The 19,181-nt window shown below is 64.8% G+C and overlaps 5 protein-coding genes across 5 annotated transcripts; 1 reads left to right on the top strand and 4 right to left on the bottom strand.

Annotated features, from left to right (window-relative positions):
- Positions 1–1,188: 1,188 nt before the first annotated feature.
- On the top strand, positions 1,189–3,698 carry CHLRE_06g283150v5 (uncharacterized protein). Its single transcript, XM_043063299.1, has 2 exons — positions 1,189–2,516; positions 2,858–3,698. The coding sequence occupies exons 1-2, from the start codon at positions 1,878–1,880 to the stop codon at positions 3,035–3,037; spliced, it is 819 nt and encodes a 272-aa protein (XP_042924005.1). The 5' UTR covers positions 1,189–1,877; the 3' UTR covers positions 3,038–3,698.
- A 1-nt stretch (position 3,699) lies between these two features.
- Positions 3,700–6,448, bottom strand: CHLRE_06g283100v5 (uncharacterized protein). Its single transcript, XM_001695284.2, has 6 exons — positions 6,271–6,448; positions 5,688–5,817; positions 5,378–5,457; positions 5,068–5,169; positions 4,660–4,848; positions 3,700–4,396 (listed from the first exon to the last, which is right to left on the bottom strand). The coding sequence occupies exons 1-6, from the start codon at positions 6,271–6,273 to the stop codon at positions 4,307–4,309; spliced, it is 594 nt and encodes a 197-aa protein (XP_001695336.1). The 5' UTR covers positions 6,274–6,448; the 3' UTR covers positions 3,700–4,306.
- A 172-nt stretch (positions 6,449–6,620) lies between these two features.
- Positions 6,621–9,538, bottom strand: CHLRE_06g283050v5 (uncharacterized protein). Its single transcript, XM_043063298.1, has 7 exons — positions 9,055–9,538; positions 8,894–8,973; positions 8,676–8,739; positions 8,451–8,541; positions 8,157–8,242; positions 7,813–7,940; positions 6,621–7,628 (listed from the first exon to the last, which is right to left on the bottom strand). Exons 1-7 carry the CDS (start codon positions 9,216–9,218, stop codon positions 7,555–7,557), a joined length of 687 nt encoding a protein of 228 aa, XP_042924004.1. The 5' UTR covers positions 9,219–9,538; the 3' UTR covers positions 6,621–7,554.
- A 378-nt stretch (positions 9,539–9,916) lies between these two features.
- On the bottom strand, positions 9,917–12,278 carry CHLRE_06g283034v5 (uncharacterized protein). Its single transcript, XM_043063297.1, has 4 exons — positions 12,003–12,278; positions 11,431–11,715; positions 11,005–11,220; positions 9,917–10,628 (listed from the first exon to the last, which is right to left on the bottom strand). Exons 1-4 carry the CDS (start codon positions 12,210–12,212, stop codon positions 10,407–10,409), a joined length of 933 nt encoding a protein of 310 aa, XP_042924003.1. The 5' UTR covers positions 12,213–12,278; the 3' UTR covers positions 9,917–10,406.
- Positions 12,279–12,333: 55 nt separating this feature from the next.
- On the bottom strand, positions 12,334–19,148 carry CHLRE_06g283000v5 (uncharacterized protein). Its single transcript, XM_043063296.1, has 13 exons — positions 18,930–19,148; positions 18,699–18,814; positions 18,463–18,528; positions 18,151–18,209; positions 17,724–17,892; positions 17,418–17,522; positions 17,123–17,209; positions 16,684–16,799; positions 16,109–16,298; positions 15,743–15,837; positions 15,097–15,388; positions 14,697–14,880; positions 12,334–14,441 (listed from the first exon to the last, which is right to left on the bottom strand). The coding sequence occupies exons 1-13, from the start codon at positions 19,048–19,050 to the stop codon at positions 12,529–12,531; spliced, it is 3,513 nt and encodes a 1,170-aa protein (XP_042924002.1). The 5' UTR covers positions 19,051–19,148; the 3' UTR covers positions 12,334–12,528.
- Between the last annotated feature and the right edge of the window lie 33 nt (positions 19,149–19,181).

Below are 19,181 nucleotides of genomic sequence, written 5' to 3'. Positions count from 1 at the left end.
GTGTGTGTGTGTGTGTGTGTGTGTGTGTGTGTGTGTGTGTGTGTGTGTGTGTGTGTGTGTGTGTGTGTGTGTGTGTGTGTGTGTGTGTGTGTGTGTGTGTGTGTGTGTGTGTGTGTGTGTGTGTGTGTGTGTGTGTGTGTGTGTGTGTTAAAAAAAACGAAACGAAAGCCCGCCCGATGACGCGACGGAGTTACTTACCGATACCTACCATTTTACCGAGCGCCGCGTGACTGTCGTGACCCAGGTAGTCATACTTACCCGCGATAAGGATGCTGGTTACAATTCAAGGGACGCGATAAGCCTGGAACCCCACGGGCGACCATTCGGCCTGACCCCGCGATGCACCTGTATGCGTCCATGCTGCGCACCCTGGGCGCGCTAAACAACGTTTACCCAGCACGCCTAATTCCCAGGTTCCCGCCCGCTGGTCGTAGTCGAGCTCACCTATAGGCAAAAGTGGAAGCATGGGCATAGGGCGGCAGCGAGGACGTGTCACTGGCATGTGAATGGCAACGGCGACAAGAGAGGCGGCGTGCAGCAGACAAGCTAAGTATCACGTGTGTGTGTGTGTGTGTGTGTGTGTGTGTGTGTGTGTGTGTGTGTGTGTGTGTGTGTGTGTGTGTGTGTGTGTGTGTGTGTGTGTGTGTGTGTGTGTGTGTTTACAAGGTTGTGCGCGATGCACACTATCTTTGTGTGCCTTCCTGCTTCGTGGAAACTGGAGGCCCGGCCGGAGTGACCCTTCTAACGCCAACAAACGATAGCATGTTGTTCTCCCAATCCCCCCTTGCCAGGTGCACGTTCGTGGCCCATTCCTATGCTCCCATACTGGACGCTGGCGCCCTGATTAGTGCGTGCGCTGTGCGTGTGTGCTGCGGCCTGGACGTTTCCGGGCACTCCTGTGCCTAGACTTGTGGCGTTGAGGCACAGCGGTGGGGCTCTGGCGGGTTGAGGCTTGGCTAGGACTCACTGTGCGCGGAGTCACACGGACTTTGACCGCGGGAGGGTTTGCAGCAAAGTCGGGGCTGGTGGAGTCAAGTTGGGCCCTGTCAGCATGTGATGGCTTGGCGTCTTTGGGTGCTGGGACTGTCCCCTCTGTAACATCCGCGTTCATACGAAGTTGAGTAATGCGGCTAACCTGACAGGCGCAGATTACAATCCCACTTCACGCATGCTTTTACTCAAGCCTAAGTCACTGCTCACCCGTAGCTCGGCATACGGTGCGCATTGCGATGCTCGTCCTCCACCTCATGACACTTGACGCCCATCAAATGCTTGGATTCGGCTTGCCCCCAGACTTGGGGAGGGGGCGCCGGGTAACTGGGTAAGTATGGGTATGGTTGCGTGCTTACAAGAGAGGACAACCCGAGCGTGCAAGCGCGCAGGAGTCATCAAATGCTGCCTGCGCGGACCAGCACGGGGGCACGCTTAGGGCTGCCAAGAACGGCCAAGACACCCCCCATACAGCCTACGCGGACCAGCGTAGTGTCCGCGTCGTGCTCCTGGTCTGTAATCTGGGCCCCACAAGCATACATGCTTTATTCGAAGCTCTGCACTCAACAGAGCCTGGACCCAGCCCGCGAGAAGCGCGGCCAGGTCAAACCCGAGCAGGCGTGGCATCGAGTTCGGGGCAGGGGGCTGTCGCCTGTCGGACACCAGCAATGACGAATTTTGCACTGCCAACGCCAAGCTTCACAGTTAACCCATACAACTTCGTCGGCACACTTCTGTTAGGTTTGTTACGCGCTTTAAGGCACTTCGCTCCAAGCCGAGATTGCATTATACAGGTTCTCCAAGAAGACTCTATTATCTGAATTTGCGATGCGGTGGTATTGATATACTAGTGCTCTGTATCCGCAAAGGGCACCAAACCAGGCATAATGGCGTCGGGACTCGCGGGCCTGTATAATAAGCTGGTGCAGCTCCTCCAAACTGCCCCTCGCGGAGCCCTGTCGATCACTGGCATCCTAGGCCTAGCTCTACTAGTTTACGGCTACCTGCAGCTGCGGGACACCAACCGGGCGGAGCAGCAGCGGAGAGAGCAGCAGGCGCGCGAGCGGCAGCGTGTCGCCGGTACGCCAGCAGGCGCGGGCGCCGCAGCTGCGCCACGCGCTGCTGCGCCCTCCTCGGCCGCGGCCGCGCCCGCTGCCGCCTCCTCCCCAGCCACTTCCGCCTCCCCCGCGCCCCGCGCCTCCGCCGGCGCTTCCGCCACGCCGCTGGGCCGCGCCGTGGCGGCGCAGCTGGCCGGCGCCAAGCGCGTCACGCTCAGCATCCCGGGCGTGCTGCTGGCCGAGTCCAGCCCCGCGCAGCTGCAGGAATCTGCCAGCGTGCAGCTGGAGGCGCTGGAGGCGGTGCGGGAGATGGCGCGCGTGTCTGACGTGTACCTGCTGGCGCACGTGGAGGACGATGTGGGCGAGGCGGTGGTGGCGGGCGCGCTGGAGGCGGCGGGGCTGCTGGGGGCGGGCGCGGGGCAGGTGGCGCCGCACCACCTGCTGTGCTGCTCCACGCTGGATGGCAAGGTGGGTGGGTGCCGGGGGGTGTATGGCGGAGGGGTGCCGGGTAGGGGGCAGGGGCAGGAAGAGGCGGGGTGGAATGGTGGAGGAGGAGCGCCGCGGGGGGTTCGGAGGGATGATGGGCGTGAGCCCATGGGGAGGAACGGCCAGCAAGGCCTCCAGGCGAGTGTGAGGACAGGCACGATCCATTGCGCAGGTGGGGGCGCATCCCAAGCTCATGCAGCGGGAGGGGGCCGGCAGGCGGTGTCCGCCTCCCATCCTTCCCCCGCGGCGCACAATCGCGCGTAGCAGCCCACCTGACCCCAGCCCTCGACGCATTGCTCCGTGCCCATCCCCCACCCGCGCAGGTGCCCATCGTGCGGCAGTTGGACCCCGACCTGCATGTGGACGGCCACGCGGTGTCGGTGGATGAGCTGAAGCGTTTCCTGCCGCGACTGCTGCTGGTGCGGGAGGACGCCGGCAGCGGCAGCGGGGGCAGCGGCAATGTGGGGCTGGCGTCGTCACTGAGGGCCTTCTTTGGCGCCTGAGCGCACCGTGTGTGGGGCTGGCGGCTTGGCGGCTTGGCGGCTTGGCGGCTTGGCGGCTTGGCGGCTAGGAGGCGTAGGCCAGCGCGCTTCAGGGCCTGCTGCTGTGCAGGTGGTGCCTTGACCTGTGGGGTGGTGGCAGTGCTGTGAGGCGTTGTGAGTCATGGGCTGCAGCTGGTGGGAAGCGGCACAGGGAAGGTAGCGGCGGATGACATGGCAGCTCCAGAGAACCCGGGAGTGGTCATGCCTGCTCGATAGAGAGTGCATGTCGTGCTAGATGCAGAGGTGTACGTTTGCTATAAGTGCTGGGCTAGCTGGCAAGCAGGAGTGTGCACTCCCTGCCACCACTGGTATGGAAAGGGGTGGGAGAGGTTCAGGAGTTTCATGTATTATCCAGGTAGTTCTGGAGGGCGAGGCGCAAGGTGCCGCTGGGCTGCGTGAGATGCGGAGGCGTTGGGGTTCGGCATCGCTGCAGCATGGGGTGTGGCGCGCTCGCGCTCTGGCCTCTGGCCTCTGCGCGACCAGGCTGAATGCTGGTGCAGTTGCGGCTTTGCCAGCCCGGCTGCCAGTGCTACCTGGCGCCATCATGGACGGGGTGCAACCTTGAGGACTCGGTCCGGCCCTTCAAGATGGGACTCGGGCGATGCAACGCAAGGGCTGATGCGTGTTGCTAGACTTGCTACAGCCACTCCGCGAATGCTCACAGACACATCGAATGTCCAAAATTCAGTGCAGCATTCCTCTGACGGTTATACAGCACCAGTGCTACTACCTCAACACCACCCAGCAAGATGTACGGCGGCAACTCCTGAGACCTCCATGGTCAGTTGCACCAAAATGCAAGGGCCAGAATTTCTAGTCTACAATTCTACCCATCACGTCTCCTGCTTCCTCAACCTGCGCACCCAATACGCAGCGCACCCGGTCCCTCGCTGGGGGCCATAGCCACCTGACAGCCGCTCATCCACCCGAGCGTTTTCGTCCTCACCAACCCTGTAGATGTACACCCGCTTGCGCAGCTTATGTGCAGGCAGGATGCCAACGTAACCAACCATCCCTGCTTCTTGCGCGCTTGCTGAACCTGCCTCGCAACCTACCTAAACATCCATCGCCTATACAAACTCATTGCGCCGCGCGTATCCCCATCCGCTCAACCTTGAACGCGCCACGCCCACAAAGCGCGCCGCAGTTATACGACGGACCTGTTGTATCCACAATCCTGACCGTTGCAGGCCCGTGTCAAGCCTAGTAGCCCTCCCACCCCCTAGCCCTCTACCCCAGGAAGTGGCCGTAGTAGGAGGCTGCGGTGTGGCCCTCGCGCTGCGTCACGTCCGTGCTGCCCAGCGTCCTGCGCTGCGCCGTCTGTGTGCACAGGTTGAAGGGCAGGCCGCAGGGCGCGCAGGTCAGTGACGCGCACGCGCAGGACGCGGGCGACGGGTCGTGGAGCCGTCACCCGGCAACATGTTCATGATGAGTGCGTTTGACTCCCGAGCCGCGGCGGCACCAAGCTGGCCTTGTTGCGGTGCAGCAACATGCACGCAAGCGTCGCAGCCCCGTCCAGAGCCCACAAGCCTCCAACCCCCTCATCTCCTCCCATCCATGCAGCCTGCATGCCAGCCACCCACCTCGGGCGGCGCGGGCTTGGCTGTGTGCCAGCCCACCTCCTGCGCGGTGGTCATGGGGCCGCGCAGGGTCTGCTGCGCCTCGTAGCCCACCCGCGTGTGGCGCACCCAGTCCGTCCGCTGCGTGTCGAATGAGGAGTAGGTGGCGGGCGTGACGCCCGTGGCGCTGAACTCCAGCAGCCGCTCAACGCCCTGCACGACAAACACACGGGCAACACACACGGTCAATGCGCGCGGTGTTGGGTTGGCCGGGGCGTGCATCGCACCTTACTCTACCTTCATCCACAGCGTGGCTCTTTGGCTCCCAGTCCGCGCTCCCAGTCCAGTTGACCTCCCAGGCTCCCACCATCCACATCGCAGGCCCCACCCACTTACAGCCCGCCCTAGCCCTATCCTGCCGCCCTGCCGCACCTTGATGTACTCGTCAATGCCCATCACACCCGACCGGTCAAAATCCAGGTGCGTGAACCAGGCATCCAGCTCGTGCTTGCGCGGCTGCCGGCCCAGGATGTCCTACAGGCGAGTGCGCAGAGCACAGCGCGGGTGCGTTTGCACACGTGATCGCGTCAGGCGCGGCTGCACCACAGCTGCGTCCACAGCCCGTCCGGCACAGCTGCGTCCACAGCTGCACTCCAGATAAGGTTGCCTTGCACGCTCCCACCCCAAGCCCAGAGCCCACCACCGCCCACGCCTTGCCCTGTCCCTCGCTAACTATTCCTACCTTGAGGATGTCGCCAAGTTTGGCCCGGACTATGTGTGTGGCGCCATCCACCTCCAGCGCCACGGAGATGTCTGAGTCGCCTGCGCAGTGCGCGGGAGAGGCATGGCGCGTGGAGCGGCACAGGCTGCTGAGGCCGCTTTTGTTGGCGGCAGGGCATCGCGGGAGCCAGGCCAAATTCTGCGCGTGCTACTGTTTGGCACCGTGCGGTCATGCCGCCTGGGCAGGTAGTCTGGCACTGTGTCTGTGTGTAAGCCGTGCGCACAGACCAAGGGGTCCTGCAACAGCTGCTAGTGCGCGCGCCCTGGCGTACCTATTGTGTATTTGGTGAACGTGTCGGTGTAGTGCTCGATGGGGAATGTGTGGAACACGTACTCGTGTGATGTCTTGACTCTGTCTTTGACGGGGTCTTGTGGCCCGAAGGATGTGAGCCCGAAGAACGACTGTCGACCAGTCGACGGAGAGGGGAGTAAGTACCAGTACTGGAAATGGTGAGAGCAGAGGCTAACGGGCGGTCGGGTCTGGTGTTTCGTGCAGTCCATTAGAATGACTACATCATGCGATCACGTCACTTATGCTATGCTGCAGGTTTCAAATCCGGGCCAGCCGCTGGTGGGGCTTGCTAAGCCCGTGCTGGAGGTAGGCAGGGCTGGGCAGGGTTGCAGGCACGGCACGGCTGAGCAAGTGTGCCGCGCGGCCGGCCAGGAGTTTCGCACTATTACTGGTGAAACAGGTGCCGCGGTATTGTACGCGCTGCTCCAAGTTTCCTGGTGCGCAGGAATGCCCCCATGCTCCGTGTGTCGCGTGCGTGTAACAGGCTTCCTTCCATGCCATCCTTATACGCAATATAGACAACTAAGAAGATTTTTGTCCCCCTAATCAAGTATCCCGCTCACCATTTGCTCAGAGTTCGCGCCCAAGTTGTGCTGCTCGAAAGTCACTGGCTAGAAACTGCTTATTATACCAAGGATATAATGCGGTGATGCAATACAGAGGCAGCTAGTTGCACTGACAGATGGATGTTTCCTTAGAGTCCAGGTCGAGCAGGGGCGCGCGGTCGAGATAGAAATTAACAAGCGTGCGCAGAAATAAATGACAATGGTAGAAGGCTAAATCGCGCGAGCCTGCTGCTTCCCATTCTTCCAGTCATCGTTGCTTCCCTCATCCGCGTGGCCGTGTCGCCTGATGGGGGCGTGGACCCCGGCCCCGCTCCCGTCCCTAAGCGGACCCCGGCCCCGCTCCGGCCCCGGCCATACGTTTACATTCCAATGTCCCTGTGCACGTTCGCACATACAAGATGTCAGTCCTTGTGCTTGTGCAAGCCAAACTACCGTACGCAGCCTACACTCTTGCCCTGCCGCTGCCAATTGTATGCCATTTGTTGGGTTCTGGGAATCAGCTACGCCCTACGGGACTTTATCAACTTGCCTTGCCACTGTCCCATCACACACGGTACGCAGCCTATCATCGAGTGAGGCATGCAGTCAATTGACCCTTGATATTGTCATCAAGTTGTTGTAGATACTGACGTTATTCAACGTCTTGCAGCTCCGCAGTTGTTAACACGCACGCAGCGTCCAACGACTCCGTGAACGCAGTGCTGCCGCTGATACGGGCGGGAACCCCATCAAATTGGAGGACCAGTCCGTCCTGATTGACTTGGTCCCTCGCTCCCGACCTACGTGTTGGGCTGAGGCCACGCCCGCCACCGTGTGCGTGTGCCACGACCGGCGCACCCCACCCCCACCCCACCCCGCTTCCCCCCCTTCACCTTGGCCAGCCAGGCATACAGTTTCTTGCGTGTTACACGGAATGGCACGAAGCCCTGCTGTTCGTGTAGACCGTGCGCACACACCGTATCGCAGCTCTCGCCGCACCCTCCACATAAACGGGCCATCCGGCCCACCAACCACCACAAGACCAACCAACACATCCGCGCTCGGGAAGCATTTCACCACCATACCCTTGCTCTCACGTTGCTCACACCAAAATTATGCCCATACGGGCCACTAACAAAGTTACATACACGGAAGGACCAGCGCGCTTCGCCACCCCCCTTGGAGCCGTGAAGCCCGTCCGCTGGTCCTCTGGTGTCATCCGCATGCTATGCAATCTCCCGCTATCAGGAGATCATTTGCATGTGGCTTTAGTCAACACAAGAAGTGTCTGGGAGTGTGCATTTAGAAGAAGGGGACGGAGATGCCGTTGGTGGCAAAGTTGGCGCCCCAAGGGTTGGCCAGGTGCTCGCCCAGGGCTGCACGCAAGCACAAAGGGACACGAGGGGAAATGTGCCGTCAGTCATAATCATCACCAGGCTCAGTAGTCGCAGTGGCCGCTGAGGGATACTTGTACAAGTCTGTAACCCGAGATACAAGTTGGGACCCCAGGTACACATTGGGACCCCAGCCCAATCCCGGACGCATTGACTGCATGCTCACCAGCAATGGGGCCCTTGCCGGTGGCGGCGTGCTGGGCAACGAAGCCCAGGAAAGCAACCATGGCCAGGCGGCCGTTCTTGATCTCCTTCAGCTTCAGCTCACCCGACTTGGACGAGTCCTTGGCGAAGCTGCACGGCAAGGACGAAAGACTTGTCAGTGCCTTACACAGGAAGACAATCTCACAGCCGTATTTACGTGGCCCACGTCCGCGCTTACTGGAGCAGAGGCCGCGCTACACCCAGCTCAACAAGCGCGCTCCCACACAGGAGAAGCCGACCGAGCAGCTGGCAGAGGAACCTGTCTAATTGTAAACCCTCCCACTGCGCTCCCGCTGCCAGTCTCACCCCAGGGGGTCGAAGGCACCGCCGGGGTAGACGACGCCGCCGGCATCGCCGCGCTGGCCCTCAGCAGCGGCCATGGCAACGAACTCCTGCATAGCCCAGGCGCAAACCGAGGTCAGTTGGCAGATCAAGAAATGCCTCCACAACCGATTCAGACTCCTGCTGGACAAGCTCTGTGATGTTGGCCCCCCATGCCCGAACTATGCTGGAGATCATGCCGTTCAGCTGATGGCAGGACCCGCTGATGAAACCCGAGGCAGAGGCCGTTCCCCTAGTCCCCGCAGCTCGCCAACTCACGAAGGCCAGCAGGGCGTTCAGGTCGAAGGGCACCTCAATGCCGAACCAGGTGGCCTTGCCGCCGTTCACGGCCCACAGGGGGGCATCGTACCTGAGAGGGAAGGGGTAGAAGCGGGTTTAGAGCAGCTACCTCCCGCGACTTCGATGTTCGGGCACTCACGTTGGGTTATTTACCCGCCTACCCCGCCAACCCACACGTGAACCTGCAATGCAGATAGATCTCACCAGTTGCCGTAGCCCAGCAGCTCCACAGCCAGGGAGCCGGCAACGCCCAGCATGGCCCAGCGACCTACGATATCGCAAAAAGCAAGCGCGAGATCAGGCCAAGCGCCGCGGAAGATGGTCGAGCACTGGTAATAGTCCGTTGAAGATCGCCAGAAGCAGCGTTCCCATGGCAAGAGATCGCCAGGCCGAGTCGGCGAGTCGGGTGCAAGCGGTCTCACCGTGGATGACCTCGCTCTCGGTGAAGCGCTTCAGGGAAGCAGGCTCCTTGCCCAGAGACAGGGGGTCGAAGCCGTAGTTGCTGCGATCGCAAACACAAGCTGTCAGCGCGATTTGCGAATGAAGCGCTGCAAGTCAATGGCTGATTGCCTGCTGAGCTCACCCCGGCAGGTCATCGGGCAGCCAGGCGGGGGCGTCCGAGCCGGGCAGCCAGTTGCCGGCCTTCATGGTCACGCGGCTGCCGTTGGAGACGGCAGCGACGCGGCGGCCCGAGAAGCCGCGAGGAGCCGCGGTGCGGGCAGACAGGGTGCGCATCGACAGGGCCATTTTGATTGGTGGTTTGGTGATGGTACGCAACAACGAGTCGGCACGACTGAGCTCAAGCAATCATCGGCTTGCGCGGCGAAGTTTAGACGCGCCGAGCGCGTCGGCATGAGGACCGCGTACGGCGAGATGCAAGATCCGCTCCGCGAAGCTCTCACCTTTCTGCCTTTCATTGGTTTTCTAGTATTACAAGGCACGTAGAAGGTTTTGCTTTCTGGGCTGGGGGCTGGGGCCATGTCAACGCAACAAAGCTCGCGCGCTGATTTTCGTCGAGGGCGTGCACATGTCAAAAGACCAGGGGCGCTGGCAACAGAAGTGACATGTTCGTAACAAGTGATACTATTTATGACGTATAACTCACGGTAATCGCGTTTTCAGGCAATTGCGCAACTTTGCTTGCCGCATGCGTGTGCGCAAGGCCAGCCTGGAGGGAGCGCTTCAAGAGCATGCCTGCTGGTTCCAGGCGGGAATGAGACAGGCTAGCGGGCAGGCATGGCCAGGCGCTGGGGTATGGGCTGACGTGAGCGGCAACTTGGTCCCAAGTAAAGGAAGGGTCGTGGGCGTGTGCCGGGTTCCGAGTCCGTGCGTGCGAGAGGACGGGGAGAGGGCGAGGCGGGGTAAGGATGGATGTGGGAAGCGATCCAGCCAGGGCCAGTGTAATAGGCAAGGGCTGGCGGCGGGAGCCAGTTGCTTCCAAGGAAACGATATGGTATTGGTACGACGACTTCGATCCGTGGGACCGGCCAGGGGACCCGGGAGCCTTCGTTGTTTGTATGCTGTGTCTGCAAAAGTGCGGTTGCCCCCCTGGCCTACGCTGTCACGCCGTGCATGAAGGCGCAAGTGCGCAACCCCACAACCTGGCTTCTACGCATGGGGAGTCAGGGCCACCCATTATCCATATCATGGTAGCTTCTCCTGACTCCTGCTCATGTGCGGCGGCCCTTCATGTCCCAGCTGCCCCATTCCATTCCAGTCCTCCCTGCCCTGTCCCTGATCATAAGAATTGATTGCAAGCATGGGCCAGTGGAGGCCCCATGTGTGGACGTGCCTGCAAGGTCAGCCCGTGCAATACCCTGTGATCTCCGTGACCCCGTCTCCCGGCGTTCCGTGGGCAGGTGGGCGCCCATCCTTACACGCATCACAGTCGCCCCACGAGTCCCGCTGCCGGTTGGGCCTGCACGCCTCGGCTCCTCAAAGGGCCTCTAGGAAAGCACACACAGTCTCCAAGGCTTGGGTCTCGCAACCAGCCAAGTTGTGCGGCGCGCCATCCACCACGCGCAGCACTGCCCGCGGCCCGATCACCGCCTGGAGTGCGGCCGCCCGCGGCGCAATCTGGTCTTGCCGCGGCACACACTCGTCCGCGCCAGACACCAGCAGCAGGCACGGTCTTGACCCCACGGGCGCGAAGATGCGCTGAGAGCAGCGGGGGATTAAGGGAGCAGCAGAGCAGGGCAGGTCAAGTCCGGGAGTACGGTGCAGCGTGTCTGTGACGCAGAGTTCAGCGGCGGCGGATATGGCGGCCCATGTTCGTGTTGCTGCGCAGCAACAGGAACTATCTACCCTGGTGCGCAACACCGAATCGGCTTCAAGTGCGGTGTATCCCAGGTGCATTGGCGCTCCGCTTCCAGCATACCGTGGCTACATGCCCGCCATCCGCCACTTCCTCAGCCTGATCCTGACCCCGTCATCGCCGTGCAGTCCCCCACCAAAATGGTCCCAATGCACCCTACGGGACTTCACCACCCCACCTCAACCCTGTCCCAGCGCACACCGACACGGCCCCACGCACCTGCAGCTCCTGCTGCGGCAGACCCTCGGAGAACATGTCGTCATCGCCGCCCGCGCGGTACAGCGACAAGAAGCGGGCAGCGCTGATGGGCGCGTTGTCAGCCACGCCCAGCCGGCAGCACACCTCCTCGCCTCGACCCGCCGCCAGCAGCTCCGCCGCCCGTGCCGCCACCGGCTCCAGCTCGGGGTAGCTGGACAGCCACTCCACGTCAGACACCTGGGGCGTGGGCACGCAGGCGGGAGGCGTCGGCGCGCGCGGGGCAGCCTGGCGAACGAGCGTCACAAGCATACACGTGTCATGTCCCACGGCCGGATAGCGGTTGAACGCCTCGCGGGCTCATTTCTGTAACCCACATGGTCTCAGAGTTGCCCCCCCACACACACATACCGCTCAATGGGTCTATGCCTGGAACCCCACCACACGCACCGGCGCCTGCAGCACTGTCCCAAGCAGCTCCGCCACCTCGCCCTCCGCCTCCTCCTGCACCCCTGCTGCCGCCGGGGCCGCATCCCCGCCCCCCTGCCCCGCGCCGGGCGCCGCCGCTGCCCCGGGCCCGGCTCCGCAGTAGCGCTGCATGTACCTCACGGCGTCCTGGCAGCCCGTGGAGTGCCCCACCAGCACCACCCCCCTGATGCCGTGCTGCTGCCGCAGGTGGGCACACAGCAGCCGCAGGTCGGCGGCGTCGCGGTCCAGGCTGCCCGTGCCGTAGCCCTGTGGATCCGGGCGGGCAGGGAGGGTGGGGAGGAGGGGGTAGCCAGAACCGAAACCCGACCCGATTAATCGAGGGGTGGTTCCGGGGGCTGGGAGCCCGAGACCGACCGGCCTCTGGGCGTCAGGTGGCGTACGTGACAGCCGAGTGGTGAAATGCTGCCGGTGGGCGGGGGCGGAGGTTGGGCTGGGCGCGAGGCGCTGTCCACGGAAGCAGTCCCCCGCCGGCCCGCCCCCGCGTCTGCAGTTTGCAATCCGTTTCACGCCGCTTGCAGCGCCCTCAGCCTCACCGTCCACGCCGACTGCAGGGACGCGTGCACGGCGGCCCAGCCCCTCCGGGCTAGGGCGTCCGTCAGAGTTGCCACGTACGGCGCAAACAGCAGCCCGTCGGTCAGGCCACCCACCAGCACCACTGCCCGTGCAACACCCGGCGCCCCTGCCAGCAGCGCCACTTGCGGCCCCGCTGGGCCATATCGCGTGAGCGTGCCACTTATTTGCATCCTTGATACGGTGGCGACTGCGAGTGTTCGGGAAAGCCGTGCTGGTTGCTTGACGCGAAGTTGTTGGCGATACGGTCTGGTTTGCGACGTCGCAAGCATGTCATATTTGCAAGGACCACTGAACCGTTAAATATTACAGTTGCTGCAATTACACCACAGATCCAAGCTTTATGTAAAACGCTCCATGCATACTGCATGTCGGCATGTTACGCTACCCTTCTCGCCCCCATCCGACAATTCGATGCCCAGGTCAAGTTTCCACGCCTTCCAGCACACGCGGGAAAGCTCTAAGCCGAGACAAGTCCTCCCCCCTCAACTAGGGCGGTGCGAAGTGGCTCAGCGCCGCCGCCGGCTTCCACTGCGACAGCTCCATCACCTCGGGCAGCACCAACAAACCACTTGCAGGCGGTGCCGCCGTACCGGCCCCCGCCACACTCCCAGCACCCGCAACAGCACCCCCGACAGCACCCCCGACACCAGCTACTGCCCCCGCTGGCGGCGCCCCTGACACAGCTTCCTCTTCAGCTGGCTCAATCTCGGAGCTTGGCGCGCCAACGGCGGGCTTGGGCGCGCCGCCGACTGGGGCTGCTGCCACGCCGGTGCCGGAGCCGCCACCCCCTGGCGCGGAGGTGCCGACAGCTCCTGCCGGTGTCGCCCCGACGCCAGCCGGCTCCCCCACTGACGCAGCGCCAGCTGCTGGCTTGCTTGCCGCCGCTTCCACTCCTGTTGCCGGGCCTGCTTTGGTGAGCGGCGCGGCAGCGGCTGCAGCGGCAGCGGCGGGGCCCGAGGCGGCTGGCGGCGCAGCAGCCAGGCTTGCGGTACTGGGCGGACCGCGGTGTGGGCCCTCCACTTGCAAGGCCGGCGCTGGTGGTGGTGGTGGTGGTGTTGGTGTTGGTGGTGGTGGGGAAGGAGTCGGAGGTAGTGCTGCCCCCGCCGCTGGAGCCACGGGTGCTGGTGCCGGTGCCAGTGCGGCTGACAGTGCTGTAGGCGGCGGTGGCCCAGGTGGCGGCGGCGGCGGCGGTGGTGGTGGAGCGCCTGCGCCTGCCAATGCCGGGTGTGCAGGCGTGCGACTGGCCCCACTGGGCTCCACAAGCGGCGGCACAGCGGCCCCGGCGCCAATGGGCGCAGCAGTTGCGGAGGCGTGTGTGGTGTCGGCCTGGGGAGGGCCCGCCGCAGCGCCACTGCCGCTGGCCCGCGCTGACGGCGCTGCCTGCGCCATCGGCGGGTGCGGCTGCGGCGGCGGGTGCTCACTGGGCCCCGTTTGTGTGTGTTGGGCCTCGGCGGGCGCTGGCTGCGGCTGCGCCGGCGGCGGCAGTGGCTGCATGCTCAGGAACTGGGCTGGCGGCGGCGGCGGCGGCTCCACGTGCGCCCCTCCGCTAACAGGCTCGAACGCCCACGCCTGGTGCGCCCCAATGCCAGGCGGCAGCCCGCCAGGGCCGCCCGCGACAGCGCCGCTCCCAACGGCACCCATGCCAGTGCCAGTGCCAGTGCCGTGCCAGCCTGCCGGCCCCTCACCGGCGGCCAGCAGTCGCGCCGCCTCCGCCTCCGCCAGCAGCTCAGGTGGCGGCGGCGGCGGCGGCGCCAGCTGCAGCACCAGGTCGACGTGCGCCGCCTGCTCAGCGCCGCCGCCGCCCACCTGCTGCAGCGGTTGGTAGTTGTACTGGAACTGGTCAATGTACGGCACGTCGTCCCACTGGTTGGGTGACGTCATGCCCAGCGCCCGCCGGCCGGACAGGTAGGAGGGGGCGGCGGGGTAGCCGGGCGGTCCGCCGCCCCTGCCGCCGCTGTCGCTCGGCACCAGCCCGGGCGGGTACCAGGCCACCGCCAGGTCGCCGGGGCTGCCCACGGCGCCGCCGGCGAAGCGGTCCGGCGGCGAGTGCATGAGCTGCTGCTGCTGGTGCGGCGGCAGTTGCTGCTGCTGGGACTGCTGCGCCGGTGTCTTCATAGCCGGCGGCGAGGGACTGGGCACGGCACCAGGCGGCGGCGGTGGCGGCGGCGTCAGCCCGTACGGCCCGTAGCCCACGGGCTGCAGGGGCTGCATGCCGGGCGGCAGCTGCCTGAATAGGCTGGCGGCGTAGGGCGAGGCCTGCCCCGCTAGCGTCTGCGCGCCGGCGCCCTCCAGCGGCGGCCCGGGCGCGGCTGCTGCCAGGTTGTGCAGCTGCGAGCGCAGGGCCCTGCTGCCGCCCAGCAGCCGAGTGGTCTCGTCCTCCACAAGGTCCGGGCCGGGGCCTGGGGGGGTGCGGGTGGGGGGGAGGGGTTGTAAGTATCGCATGTGAGTACGGGGGGACCAGACTGCAGGTGCAGAGGAAGATGAGGTTCGGTGATGAGTGCAAGGGCAGTGCAAGGTTTGCTCCAATACCCATGGGCATGTCCAGCCATTGCGGGAGGGGCGCCACGGCACACCTCTTGAGCATCCTGGCAGCCAAGCCCCAGCCCCGGCCCCAGCCCCGCCCCAGCCCCAGCCCCACGCCCTCAGGCCCTCACCTGGCCCCACCAGCCCCGGCACCACAATGCCTGCCGCCGCCAGTGTGTCCTGCGTCTTGGCCAGCCCGTCCGCCACCGCCGCCGTGCCCTCCGCCAGCGCGCCCAGCTCCGGCGCCAGGCGCTCCGCCACACTGCCCGGCACCTCATGCAGCAGCAGCGCCACTGTCTTCTGGTGCCGCTTGTCCTGAGGGGTGCAGGGTGGTGGTGGTGGCAGTGGTGGTGGTGGTGGTGGTGGTGGGAGGAGGGTTTGAGGGTGGGAGGGTGCGTGGGTGCAAAGCATTCCGCCACCCCAGGCGCCTACCCGCGCACCCAGCCCGCGCCTCCCCGCACCGCCCCCACCCTTCCAAACACCCAGTATTCGCGCCCGCGCCCGCGCTCCTGCAACCCGCACCGCCCCCACCTCGACTCGGTTGAGCGCGCTGGCGGCGATGGCCTGCCTCGCCAGCCGCACCCTGTCCGCCTCGCTCTGCTGCAGCAGCGCCATGAGCGCCGCCAGCTGCCGCTCGTAGGCGCCCTGCGTCACCTCCCGCTGCTGCGCCATCTCGCCCACCAGCACCCGCTGCACGCCGCTCATGTCCTCCACCGCCACGGCGCTGTGGGCGGCGGCGCGCTGGCCGCCGTCCGCGGCGTCCCGGACGTCCAGCAGCAGGGTGCGCTGGTCGGCGGCGGCGGCGTTGGTGGCGTCCAGCAGCCTTGGGGGTGGTGGGCGCGGTGTTGGGAGTGGTGGTGTGTGTGTTGGACAGATCTAGGCGCAGCTGGTAGTGACGCACTATTGCTTTCACCATCGCAACCAACCAGTCCCTTTCCCGTCCCCGTTCTCAAAAAATGACCCATCCCTGGGGCCATGCTTTGAACTGCCCCAGCCCTCGCTCCTTCAGCCCCTTCGGTGTCCCATGATCTCCAGGATCTCCCAGCCAGGCCCGCCGCTTCAGTCCAAACCCCCACCCCTCAAAGCATAGACCACGCTGTCCTCCTCGCTCTATTGCATTGGGTTCGGTATAGTTTGGGCGGGCATACGCAACCGCCCCACCCCCCGCCTGCCTCACCTTCTGGCCATGTCTTGCTGGCCGCTGGCCACGTCGCCCGCCAGCTTCTCCAGCGTCTCCCGCAGCTCCAGGTACAGACCTCGCAGCGTGTCCACCTGTCGGGGGCAGGGCAGGGCAGATTGGGGGGGGAGGGGCAGGGCAGGAGGCGGGGGAGGCAGGGGGTTGAAGATGGCGCGCATTGCGGCGGCAGGTCCTATGGGGCACGTGCCCATTCAGATGGCTGCCGCAACTCCGCCCGTCATGTGCGCGTGACACCCAGCGTGCGGTGTTGCCTTTACCTCCACCCCACCCCACCCCACCCCCACCCCCACCACACAGGCCCTTCTGCAAGCACCAAACACGAGCCCCCGTGCCAACCCCCCGCACCTGCTCCGTCTTCTCCTGCAGTGCCGCCTGCATGGCACCCGCCTCCGCCAGCGCCGCATCCATGCGCCTGCGCGCCTCCGCCTCCGCCTCCCGCGCCGCCGCCGCCAGCAGCCGCGCCTCCGCCAGCGACGTCTCCGCCACGTCCGCCCTCTTGGCCTCCGACAGCAGGTGGTCGCGCAGGTCCTTGGAGCTGAGGGGGGGTGGGGGTGGGGGTGGGTTGTAGATACCAGCCCAAACTAAACCAAACCCAATGCAATAGAGCGAGGGGGTGGAGGATGGAGGAGGTGTTATAAAAGGCAGTGCGTTTGCCGGCCGATGGTTTGGGCGGCGCACGGGGCTTGCCACATGCCGCCGCGGGACCTGGGGGGTGGGGTGTAAATACCAGCCCAAACTAAACCCATGTGGGGGCCCACAAGCACGCCGCAGCACACAGACGTCGTCGCTGCCGTACTACGGTAGTTCCCGGTGGCAAGGGTTGTGGCCGCCTCGTCCGCCAGGCCCAGTGCGGGATGTGGACCACCTGCCCGCACCACCACGCCCATCCCCACCCCGCGACGCAGGCCAGCGTAACCCACAGGTTGTCGGCGTGCGCCAGCATCTCGGTCTTCTGCCTCCGCAGCTCCGACACCTGGTCCAGCGCGCCCTCCAGCTTCATGTCCAGCACGCGGTTCTGCTCCGTCAGCGAGGCCACCTGGAGGGGCGCGGAGTGGGGGTGGGTGGGGCAGGCGGTAGGGGCGGGTAAGCGCCAGGCGAGCCAGCAGGGGATGGCCTAAGGCTCCATCTGCAAACCAGGGGCGCGATTGAACGTGCTGCCCTGTCACAAGCTGGACACCCGTCGATACGGGCATGCTGTACACAAGCGCACACGCACGCATGCATCCATCAGCCCACCCCGTCTCTCTCCACCCCGACGCACTTAAGGGGTTACTTCTTTCATGTGCAACCCCAGCAGTGGTGAAGGTGCCCCCCCGGCCCCACTTTTCCCTGTGTCCCTCCACAAGCCACCCCCCCCACCTGGTTCATGAGCTGCATCTTCTGTCCCGCCAGTGTGGCCATCTGCTGCTCCAGCGTCTGGATGTACTTGCGAGAGCCGTCGTCGGCCTGCAGGGAGGGCATGTGCATGCGCATGCGTGGGCGTTGTGTGTGTGTGTGGAGGATGGAAGTTGGGAGGGCAACGACTGCCGCTGCGGCTGCTGACCTGTTCGCAGTGCCCCGAAGCAGTTGACTGCGCTCCGCGGCACTCCGCTCCGTCCGGCCCGGCAGCCCCACGCCCCCTCATTGCTTCCCCTCACTGCTGCCGCGGCCTCACCTGCACCTCGGCGTGCGCCACAGACGGCAGGCGGTAGGCCTGCTCCGCCGCCTCCAGCAGTTCCGCCGCGGTCAGCAGCCGCGACACCGACTCCATGTGGGGGCCCTGTGGGCAGGCCGGCAGCCAGGGGTGAGAGGCGTCAGGCGTGTAACACTCCATGCTTAGGGCAGCGCAGGAAGCTCAGGTCTCTCTCATTTCCGAATCAAAGAGTGATCATTGAAAAACATGTCGGTTTGAGTCTGCAGCCCCACCATACGGCCCCACCCCGATCCCACCTGCCCCACCCGCGCCCCACCCAGCACCTGCCTGCATCATGCGCGCCTGCTTGAGGCGGCTCTCCGCCACCACCAGCCGGCCCGGCGCGCCTCCGCCCGCCCCTGCCGCCGCCGCCGCCACCGGTCTGCTGGTGCGGCTGGTGACGTGGTGCTCCTCCAGCTGGCAGCGCAGCAGCCGGTTCTCACGCAGCAGCAGCTCGCTGCAAGGGGGAGGTGGTGGGGGGAGGTGTGGGAAGGGGGTGCGAGGGGTGCGGGTGGGGTTTCAGCATTCCGAGCAGGGGGGCATGTGGGCTGGGGATGGAGGGTTCGTGGTAGGCTGTTGGTGACAGAGTGAAAGGCGGGCGCACTGCATCATATTTCACGCCAAGCCCAAGGGCCTGCGGCCTGCGTGTTCTGGGGCAATGCCGAGTGGCGCGGGCTGTGGTTTGGGGGGTGGGAAGGTGGGCCCTGTGTCGTACCGGGATGCGCCGTACAGCTGACTGGCCTTGAACAGCTTCTTGGACAGGTAGGCGTCAACCTGGGGGCACAGGGCGGGCGTGTAGGGGTTTGCATTGGGGCCGGGTCCAAGGTCGGCGCGCTCTTGTGGTTGGTGTGCTGCGCTAGCTGGTGAGGCTGGTGGACGCGAGTGGAGGGCACGGCTGGACGGCCTTGTTGCAGGTGCGCCTTCGTGCCATGACGTCCGAAGCCATTGCCGAGGTCCCGTATTACAGCGTCTTCCCACTTCCCGGCAGGCGCTGGCCCCGCGCACTGCACCGCAGCCTGCCCCTCACCTCGTCGTCCGACCACTGAGAGGACACCAGTGCGTCGCGCAGGGCCGCCCGCACCTTGTCGCACTCCTGCAGCAGCAGCGTGTTGCGTTTAGGAGCAAGGGGGTTGTGGAGCTGCTTGGGTGGTGCCCTGTAGCCCGCAGACAGCCTCTAGCCTTCGACCTAGGCGCAAGACGGCGCAAGCACATTTGGACTGTAGTGGGCTGGAAGGCGAGAGGCCAAGCGTGCCCGGTTTTCACCTCCAAGTCCTTCTGCAGCTTCCGGTAGCGCTCCAGCCGCCCATCCGCCTTCTGCTCCTCGAGCTGCAGCTGCAAGCGGCGGATGGTGGCCTGAAGAGACTTGATGGCATCGGGGCCTGTGAAGCGCAACGGTCGTGAGAGGCGCGGGGTCGGCCGAAGCGGGTTCGGAAACACGGCGTGCCCCCGACCTGCACGCGGCCAAGGTTTGACCCAATTTATTCTACCGCTCACCGCCGCTGATAAGGTACTCCGTAAACAGGTCAGCGCTTGCGCGCGAGGCTCCAACTAGGCCTTGGCTTGCGTCTCGCCAGCGGACCAGGCCCGCTGGCTCACGAGGTCGCATTACGCCCATACTGCTGTTGCTACCAAGTAATCATACGTAATGCTGGAGCACTACATTGTGCAAAAGTGAAGTCGACTTCTAGTCGCGAGCTGTCGTTTTGCGTGTACTTCCATTTGATCGCATAAGCTGTCACAGTAACA

The sequence above is a fragment of the Chlamydomonas reinhardtii genome, chromosome 6 (assembly GCF_000002595.2).
Source record: "Chlamydomonas reinhardtii strain CC-503 cw92 mt+ chromosome 6, whole genome shotgun sequence".
In the NCBI taxonomy this organism is placed as follows: Eukaryota; Viridiplantae; Chlorophyta; class Chlorophyceae; order Chlamydomonadales; family Chlamydomonadaceae; genus Chlamydomonas; species Chlamydomonas reinhardtii.
This window is presented reverse-complemented; position numbering and strand designations above follow the sequence as displayed.